This window comes from Ascaphus truei, chromosome 3, assembly GCF_040206685.1.
Source record: "Ascaphus truei isolate aAscTru1 chromosome 3, aAscTru1.hap1, whole genome shotgun sequence".
NCBI lineage: Eukaryota > Metazoa > Chordata > Amphibia > Anura > Ascaphidae > Ascaphus > Ascaphus truei.
In genome coordinates this window covers 231,806,718-231,816,941 of record NC_134485.1, presented here as the reverse complement: position 1 = coordinate 231,816,941, position 10,224 = coordinate 231,806,718, and the positions used below count along the sequence as shown (strand labels likewise).

The 10,224-nt window shown below is 45.4% G+C and overlaps 1 protein-coding gene across 3 annotated transcripts in view; it reads left to right on the top strand.

The window, feature by feature from the left end:
* The first annotated feature begins 5,736 nt into the window (after positions 1 to 5,736).
* GK (glycerol kinase) overlaps positions 5,737 to 10,224 on the top strand; it is a 73,024-nt gene continuing 68,536 nt past the window's right edge. For 2 of the 3 annotated variants that reach the window (XM_075590297.1, XM_075590294.1), the window contains exon 1: positions 5,737 to 5,927. In XM_075590297.1, the coding sequence (XP_075446412.1) occupies positions 5,850 to 5,927 (78 nt within the window). In that variant the 5' untranslated portion in view covers positions 5,737 to 5,849. The remainder of the gene's footprint in view (positions 5,928 to 10,224) is intronic. The other variant, XM_075590298.1, reaches the window with a different exon arrangement.

Sequence of the window (10,224 nt, the reverse complement as noted above, 5' to 3'; positions counted from 1 at the left end):
TGTTGAGAATGCTTTCTTGTACTGTACATGTCCATTACTACAATGCTATTTGCTTTGGTAATTTTTTGTGTCATGGCAGCTATTCAGAATGTACTGAACTACTAATGGATGTGTATTGAATGTATATTGCATCTTCTTTGTATTTTAAAGGAAAAGCTACAGGTACAGTTATGCTCCTACTTTTGACACTTTGCAACAGTAAACAACCTATCACCAACTCAGCCCCGCGCAACATTAACACCTTGTGTCAAATGTTGCCCCTGTGATGTCTTCGGTACTGTAAGTAGATTCACACATAAATTGTATTAACATATTAACATCTTGATCAGAACTCTTGTGCTTCAACAATGAATCAAATCCAGTTTCTATGGATTCAAGAACCTTCTTACTGCTGTACCAGTCTTAGCTCTAAGGAGCCTAAGGCTGAGTCCCCAGTGCGTTCTGTGACACGTGCGCCCGGCGGGGGGGCGGCGCGTGCACAGCTCTAACCGTGATCTGCGGTCTCCAGGAGAGAGGGAAGCTTGCGATGGGAGGGGGCGTGGTCGGGGATTTGCGGGGCGTGGCCATTACGCTACGGGGCTGGTTCGCCCTCATTGGGTGAACCGCCGGTGGGGGCGTGGCCACGCCTCTGTTGCAAGGTTTGAACTCAATTTGATTGAGTCGTAAAAAACCTTGCAGCACGGCGCGGCTGCACCTTCAGCGTGAAGGCGACGACTGGGCCCTGCCCCATTGAGGGGCGGTACCGCGCCGTGCGCACAGGCAGTTACTGGGACCGCAGCCTAAGAAAGTGCATGATACCAAATGACCTGCGACCCCAATCACCACTCGCACAAAGACTAAAGTGTGAAAAGAAAACACGGCAGCACCCAAAACTCCAAAGGAAAAGACTCCAGGGCCTATGTGGAAAAAGAAGAAGATAGCCAAAACCATTCACATTGAATTACCAATAAAAGCTTATTCTGCACCAGGTACCTGTACCCCAATCAATATTATACACAGCTCATCTCATCTAGAACTTAGCTTATCCAACTCAAGACCCTGATCACCTCACCTCGGTAAACCCAAAGTTTGGCTCTCTACTATGAGAAAATCACTGGGATCAATACATTAAGATAATATTGCGTTCATATCAATTAACCGCATTAATTTCAGCCTCGGCGACCCCCTGCTTCCCATACCAGGGCCTGTAACTCGGTAAGCAGTGGTTCCCAAGGCAAAAATCAATGCGGCACAGCTCTGGAAACCCCCTGCTTCCAAACCGTGTTACTAAAATAAAAGCCGCCCGATCGCCTGTTAGAGGAATGCAGGGAGAGTGACTGATTCTGTTTATTCTTACTGGGCATCGCGTACAGACTGATGCAGGACAGTAGGATTCACACACAGGGGCAGTCCCATTCAGAAGCAGGGACCCCCGCTGTGTTAATCTTGATGGGCCATTACCCCCTGCCAAGCACTGCACCACAGAAGGTCAACTCTTTGCACTCTGTGCACCTGTACATGCTCTGCTGCAGCTGATACATACAAGATGCTGCACCTGTAGGAATATATTAACATCTGGATAACATTATCAGAGCAAGAGAAACGTACACTCTGTGGGATCTGTATTGTAATATCTCAAATCCGCATTTGATTCTCTGGAATATTTATTCGCATAGATTGAAAGAGTCATAGACTGCAGATAAGAGGTGTTTCACATTAAATTAAGGGGCTCCCTTGTTAAATCGGATTGGCTGTTTAAAAGGTAAGTATAGGAGACACTATATTGACCCTGCATTCAAGGAGATACACACATATGTAAACGTCAGAGCGTTTTTGCTGTCCACGGCCACAGTCTCCGAAACGATCTGACAGATAGGACGCCCTTGCCTCTCCGAATCAGCCGACGTCGCTGGTTAGCTGACGTCAAACGTACCCAACGTACGTTTCACCACAAGGCTTCATCGGGGGCCATGGTGCTGAGTACTGGATCTAACACCTCTAAAAATAATATTGTTTGAGGTGTATCTCCTAGTAATGCCCAACTGAGCAAATAATCTTTATTTTGCTCAGTGGTGGAGGGGCTATTATACCCACCCACTTTGGGTCTTTAGGTTCAGGAATACCTGTAGGAACTCTCTTCAATATATACCCTGGAATTTATTATTATTTGTAGGGTATCAATATACAGTGAATATATAAATATATTATATCCCACTATAGGACTATAGGAGCAACAATATAACAATATGTGCGTGGGTACTTGACTCACTGTTCTCTATACCCAAAGCTGTTTAGTTACTCCCTTTTTACCCTTGCAATAGCTCTCCGAATTTTTAAGTTGTTTATTCGTTTGTTTGTTTCGTCTGTGATCCCTCACACTTATATTTGAATGAATTATAATAAAATTGTTTTTACCAATCACAGAGCGCCTACTGCACTCTGCCCGCCCCCTTCGTGACGTCACTGGCCTTGTTGCCAGTGACGTCGCTCCAAACTAAAGTGCAACTTTCGCCAGTGGCGACGGTTGACGTCATTGGTCGCTGGCACTATAAACGCGGCCTTACTCACGAGTCCTCTTGCTGTGTGTGTAAAATGAACTTTCTGGAGGAAAGGTAAGACGTGTTTGAAGTACTTATGGAAATGCCTTAATTATGGGACACATTGATAAACTGTTAAATATGATCATGTATAAACATTAAAATCAAGTAAGAAATATTAACCCTTGCACTGTTTCAATATGTTGCTGTTCCTCTGGCAGCAAAGGGTTATATGATTAGGGTTAGGTGGTTATATGGCAGTAGAACCTGCTGACAAGAGTGAACAATATATTGCAAAACACTCCAGCAATTGAGGAGGTAGAAAGATTGTACTGCAAACATGAAATGCACTTTGATCCTTAAAACCAGCAACTTGTAACCTGTTTGAAAACGATGCTGATTATGATTGTACCTGTCACCCCGTGCTCACCTGCACAACAAGATATCTGAATCACTGACACTTCTAACAGTTAACAATAGCCATAGAATCACAGCAGCATTCCTGGTGGCACTTACATTTATTTATTTAAAATATGCAGCATATGATTACCTTTAAAACAAACTAGATACGCGGGTGATCGATTAGTTCTCCTGTGACCAATCAGCAAATATCTTGCTCCCTGGGTTCACATAATGGCCGCCTTTCAATCAATCCTTCAGTCAGTGGAACGCAACAGCTACAATGTAATCTTATACTGTATTACTATGGGTAGCATTGCCTATTGTTACAGCTTTCAACTCAGCCACAGTCTCCTGCTTGAAACACTGCAACATTTTCCTCTTTGTGATCATTTGTTGCCAAAGCTCTTGTTCTGCTGGGCTCCAAAAAGGGGTGTGCCAGAGCCTGCTATAACAACCAAAGGAAAGGATGCTCAGTACATTAAAACTCTTTAACAATGGCATTGAGTTGGAAAACAATAATGCTGTAAGTATCTAATACTACAGAACTGATTTAAAAAACCCCATATATAAATCATTTTTAATGCTGCTCTAAGGCCCCTCCGGCAGAAAAGGAGTTCAGGTTTAACAGCCTACATGTCAGGCGGATGTCACGTGGAGGTCTGACGGTAACACCAGTTCCATCTGCTGCTAAAGATTCCTACTGTGCACCTCATGCCCGTTTTTAATTGTTAAAATGTGAGTGGAATTGCCACACACTATGTATAATGTTTTAATATATTGTACTCTTCATACTACATACACCATGTGCTGACTTTTCTTTACCTCAGCGTGCCACAAGGAAGCCACATAAGAGTAGATTACTAGAGGGGACAACAAGTAGCTGACAAGTCCGTTTTGACCCTATTTGACCTGTATTGGGTAAAATTACCTGCGCTCCTCCAATCCAAAGAAAATACTATTATTTGAATAGACTAAGCACAGAGTCTATGTGAAGGTTGGAGCTGTAAAATCTATTCTATTTATTTTCATAATAATCACTTTTAGTAATAGTTTCACATTTTACACTGGGAGCAGCGCTTCTTTTCTGCTCTACAGATTTACTCAATCCACTAGTGACTGCCTGGCAGGTACAGGTGTTCCAGATTAACATGTGATTGTGATCCAAGCTGGTCTTTCTTCAGATATTACTTCGTGATACCAAATCTACTCCCAGACCAGCAAATATGAATTAAAATCCAGGACTGGTTCTTAGTGACACAGGCGAGGTGACCTGGATTTAGTCAGCACAAAACTGGGCCAATATGTGATGCAAAAAATAGCAGCAGATTTATAATACAAAATTCCTTTAAAATCATAAGAGCATGTTCTTGTATAGCGCTGCTAGTTTTACGTAGCGCTTTACAGACACAGTCACTGCCCCGTAGAGCTTACAATCTATGTTTGTGGTGGCTGAGGCACAGGGAGATAAAGTGACTTGACCAAGGTAACAAGGAGCCGACACTGGGAATTGAACCAGGTTCACCTGCTTCAATCTCAGTGCCAGTCAGTGTCGTTACTCACTGAGACACTCCTTCTCGCAGATCATGGAGATTTGTTTCTTCTTTGAGCAAATGAAAATAAACCTTGGGAGCACATTCAATGCCTCAGACAGGTCTGCTACACTGCTTTTCCCCATTATCTCTTAGCATACTGTGCTTCCACTGGAGCAAGGGATTCTGGGAAGTGAAATGCAAATGAGCAGACTATGTCCCCTTTTGCTTCAATTTAATGTTAACATGAAGCCCTATAAACTTATACCGGCCGTATTACACACAGTTTCAGCACAGCCTGGGCTAAAGTTAGGGTGACTAGATGTCCAGATTTAGCTGGGACGTCCTGTTTTTTAGGACCGTCTCGACTTTTTGGGGTGCTGTCCCGGTTTTCTATTCCATTGGCTGCGCATGAATGACTGGCACTTGCCAACTGCGCGTTCGCCGGTCGCTCATGCGCGACTGTCAAGTTCCGGCAAGCACTCTTCGCACATGCAAAGTTGGCGAGTGCCAACCCCGCATGCGTGACATTTGGTCCAGTTTTTACCGGGACAAATATGGTCACCTTAAGGCTGCTGGACACCAGTGCGAGCGGAGCACACGCAGCGGGGTGCCTGGCAGCACTCATGGTGACGGCGCAGGCGCCCCCGCGCACTCCCGCAGCCATCTGTGCACTTGACTGCAGGAGATTGAGGAGGCGATAGGAGGTGTGGACACATCACGGAGCTGGTTTGCTCTCATTGGCTGAACCAGCTCACGTGACGCTGATGTCATGCATCTGCAGCCTGGACGACGCGCTACATCACTGCCAGCACTATGCTACCTTCAATAACGAAGCATGGAAGAGTCATGATCGTGCGCACGCAAGCACACGTAGACGCCCCCACCATGAGCAGGGCCTAAGACTACTCACAGGCGGCTGTTTCGACCTTTTGGGTCTCCTCAGTGTGAGGCTGGTTATAATGCCTTTGCAATTTGAAGCTGGGATAGGTTTCCACCACACATTAAATAAGTGAAATGTGACTAATATTTTCTTGTTTGATAAATCTGATACGATTTCTGCCCTCCTGCAGGCGCGTGACAGCTACACGCCGCCCCGCGTGCCTGCTGCTGCTATGGGATAACATCTGTGGCCTCCCACTGCAGCTCACAGTGCTGACGCGCCCAGCCACCCCGTGACGTGTCACCGCATTCCAAAGGGGGCGGGGATGCGGAATCACGGCTAGGACGGAGCCAGGAGAAAGGTGACGCGAGCCCCTCGCACGCCCACCGCTGCTGATTGGCTGAGCGGGTGCAGCACCCCCTCACGTCACGGCCCGGGCTGTGTGTGTCATGGCTGGATGTGAGCCGGTGATTTTAGAGAAGCGTGCGGGGAGAGGCCGTGTCACCCAGTGCGCGAGGCATGGCGGCGTCACACAGAATGGTCCTGGGACCCCTCGTGGGAGCGATAGACCAGGGCACAGGATCCACCCGCTTCCTGGTGAGAGAGGGGCACGATATAGCACCGACACCGCAAGGGCACATAGCACAATGCACCGGCACCGCAAGGGCACATAGCACAATAAGACATATAGGGCATATAAGCACATACTGTAGTATCAGCACCACTAGGATTGGGGCACATAGCACAAGAGGCGCTCACATGACACATAGCACCAGAAACACTAGGACAGGGGCATATATAAAACTGTGTGTGTGTGTGTGTGTGTGTGTGTGTGTGTGTGTATGTATGTATGTATGTATGTATGTATGTATATATATATATATATATATATATATATATATATATATATATATATATAGTGTGTTATTATTTTTTCACTAATGGGATGCCAGTGTAGGAAACTGTGTGTGTGTGTGTGTGTGTGTGTGTGTTTAATGCATATCATCAATATATAATTATTGTATAACAGTGTGTGGTTTATTGTATATTGTATGCCTCTATAAGAGAGAAGTAACATGGTCTCTCCTTGTGCACTATCACTGTATGTGATTTATTTGACTTATAATTAATATGTAGCGTTGAGGGGCCGACGTCTCAACCCATTGCTGTGAATGTGCAGTTAAGATGTGTATGTGGTTGCACATGGTCTAAAGTTCCTGCTCCACATGTAATGTGTTGCATGGAAGAGCTAAAAATGTATGTATGTATGTATGTGTATATATAATCACACTGATTTCTTATTACCCAGAGTTACCTAGTGGCAACCTAACAGTGTACTGGACACCTTTAATAAAATAGGCATGTTCAGGTGGATGCTTACAAGCAGGTATGGATTCAGTCAGGTCTTATGTAACAGGACACAGACAGGTCTTATGTAACATATTCCAAACGATTTCATATTGGGGAAAGTGTGCCCATTCTTGTAGATGAGAAGCTTTATCTGTCTGTTAATCTGGTCACAGCCTATACAGTCACCTATTGGACTAGTTAATTAAATTTTGTGCAGTTTGATCAATTTACCTGGAATTGAAGGGAATCTGGACATATCTGTGAATCTTAAGTATGCTTTAGCTAACATTACTGTAAATCTGTTTTCATGTCATGCCAATCTGAACTGCAGGGTTTGATGTCATTCCATTGATCTGTCACCCAGTCTTATGTAGAGGCTGTGGAGTATTGGGCATTGGTTTGACTATTTAGTTTGGATAAAAGCTCTCGTGTTGAAATGGTAAAAACAAACATGGGTATTACTGTGTTTACTTTATATTTGTTTTAGAAGCAACAACTTTCTGTTCGGCCGTCATAAGACATGAATACGCACAATGACTGTACTGACTCATTATCCACCTTGCGTAAGAGTACTTTTTAAATGCACATATTTGCATTGTGTTCTTTTTATTTATTTTTTAAATTCATTCAGTGTGCACCTTTCTTTACATTGGAGACAGAACGCTCAGGTCAGGTAGGTCACGCTAAAAAGTATCAACAGAAGTCATCAGCTTTGTGAAATTTTAACTGCTTTTGAGAGCTCGTTTTTTCATGCACTCATATTGCATGTCCAGTTTGATATAAATGTGCCTCCTACCCCTCACATTTTCTTCTCTGACATGTTAAGTATGATACAGTAATAGATCCATGGCCCTCCTCCGCACACAGTACAAACTTGTGACCAACACAGTAGAGTTGCCAGTATAGAACTGGACTGTCCTGTATTTGGAGCCTCTGTCCAGTAAAACATTAGAGGTAATACTGGATATGTATGTGGCCAGTATTACCTCTCTGGACATAGTGACCGGCTTGGAGGGGGAGGGTGCTGTGGGATTTCCCCCGAGCAGCACAGTTGCTAAAGGGCTGGGCAGCTTCCTACATCCTGTTTTGCTGCTGCTGGGTAAAGCAGCCAATCAGGCATAGGTGTCAAGAGCCAGGGGGTGGGGCCAAGGAGAGGAGGAAACAGCATGGAGGTGAGAGGTGTGTGTGTCTCGAGCATGTTGCACCTTTCACCAGTGTGTCCGGTATTTTTGGAGACGCCACCTTGCAACCCTAAACACAAGTAATACTAATAGTAGTGGCTTGTAATTGCAGGGATGTATAAAGATCACACAATGTTTCGGGGGTAGCCCCTTTGTAATGTGCACATGCTCCCTTATAAAACCACATTTTCAAGTCCCCCTTTTTTTATTTAGAACAGAAGAAAATAGATTTGAGATGTAAACATCTGGGTGTTTTTTTTTTTTTTTTTTTACAGCTGAAAATGTTTTCTTAGGACCTATTCAGCTGTACTTTGTCTGCATCTGCACTTTGTCGCCATACAATAAGTTAGGCTTTCCAAAAGAGTCTGGTTAATTTATAGGTTTCAAGGACACGATTTACTACTACATTGTATACGTGGTCCTTTAAAGGCTGTTGTAACAATATGGGCAATGAGGCGCTTATAATTAAGGTGGTCAATCCATTGCCCTATCGTCTGGATGAACATACAGGGTTGCCTTGTATATACATCTTATTGTGGCTCATCTGGCCAAATATATTAGGTGAATGTATGTGTGTGACATGTATTTGTAATTGTGTGTGTTATTTCTTTTCTTTGTTCCCTGGTCATGCTAGGCTGGTAATACGCTTACCTAAACACAGAACCCCAGTAAGCTCTTTTTGGGAACCCCTGAGCCCCCACAAAATATATATATGTACATGTGTCAAAATGGAGTGCTATTGAGCGTGGCATATGTATACAACAGACGACAGAGAAGCCCAATGCTACATCCAACATGACAGAAATACACAGTAAAATACTTATATATTCTCTTGAAATAGGGTCATTTAGTTTAACCCTTTGGCCAAAGCGTTGTAAGCTTGCGAGCCACGTCAAGGCAGACACCTGTTCACAAGGCCTAACACTACCAGATAAAATACTAATATACCTCTATTAGGATTAAAATTCTCATTTACCTCTATTAGGAGGGAGAAAGACCACAGTGGGTCTATATCCAGCAGAATGAGGCACTTGCAAACTAGGGAAGTGGGGAGGGGCGGGCTTAAAACCTGGGAAGGAGGAGCCACTAACCTCCACCAGCTCCTCCTTCCCAGGTTTTAAGCCCGCCCCTCCCCACTTCCCTAGTTTGCAAGTGCCTCATTCTGCTGGATATAGACCCACTGTGGTCTTTCTCCCTCCTAATAGAGGTAAATGAGAATTTTAATCCTAATAGAGGTATATTAGTATTTTATCTGGTAGTGTTAGGCCTTGCGAACAGGTGTCTGCCTTGACGTGGCTCGCAAGCTTACAACGCTCTGGCCAAAGGGTTAAACTAAATGACCCTATTTCAAGAGAATATATAAGTATTTTACTGTGTATTTCTGTCATGTTGGATGTAGCATTGGGCTTCTCTGTCGTCTGTTGAATACGCTTACCTAGCCTACATGCCCATAGATCTGGGTTTAACTGGTTCCACAAGGGGGTTGAGGACAAATGAGAATGGTGATTGGCCGGCCTCCTATCTGGGAGCCATTGTCTGCCAGACAAAGAGGTGCACATCTCCTCAAGATAGATCAGGTCTGCATTGACAACATGGGCAGGTAGGCACTGTTTTCACTGACTGGTTTCTAAGGCCTGCCCTCTTTGCCTCAGCCTCCCTATCACACCCCCAGGCTTGATTGGCCAATACAGGTGAGATGTGATTAGCTGTCCTCGCGTTCTCTGTGATTTCCTATGGAGGCAGCGAATCTAGAAAAGAGGCAGCTGTATTAGACACCCCAAGACTAGGCTGCATTCCTTTTCTGAAGGGGGGATTTAAACTTGCCTGCTTGCGACTGGCGTCTAGCGCTGCCTGGAATTCCTGATTTCTCCTACCTACCCCCCCCCCCCCCCCCCCCCACACACACACACAGTAGTTTAAGCTGTGCTGGGTAAGGCTAAGGCCCCGCTCCCAGAGTCAGCGCTCCCGCACTGCAGACAGGCGGGGCGCTGACATACACAGACCGCGATATGCGGTCTGTAGGGGGCGGGAGTCGGAGGCTTGAGCGGGAGGGGGGGCATGGCTTGAGCTGAGGGACCCGCTACTCTTCCCCCCCCTCCCTCCACGGCTCGGGCTGCTAATTGAAGGTAAGTAAAGCAACACACACACACACAGACAGAGGCAGGCACTCAGACACAGACAGGCACGCACGCTGCTTTCACTCCACACTCCTCCCCGCTCCCCGAAGCCTCTCCTCCTCCCAAAGCCTCCCCTCCCCATTGGCTCACAGCCACACCACGTGACGTGTCAACGCTAGGGATCACCATTCTCTTGTATCCCATAGCGGCTGACGCGCCACAGTGTGTAGTGAGCTGTGCAGCCAG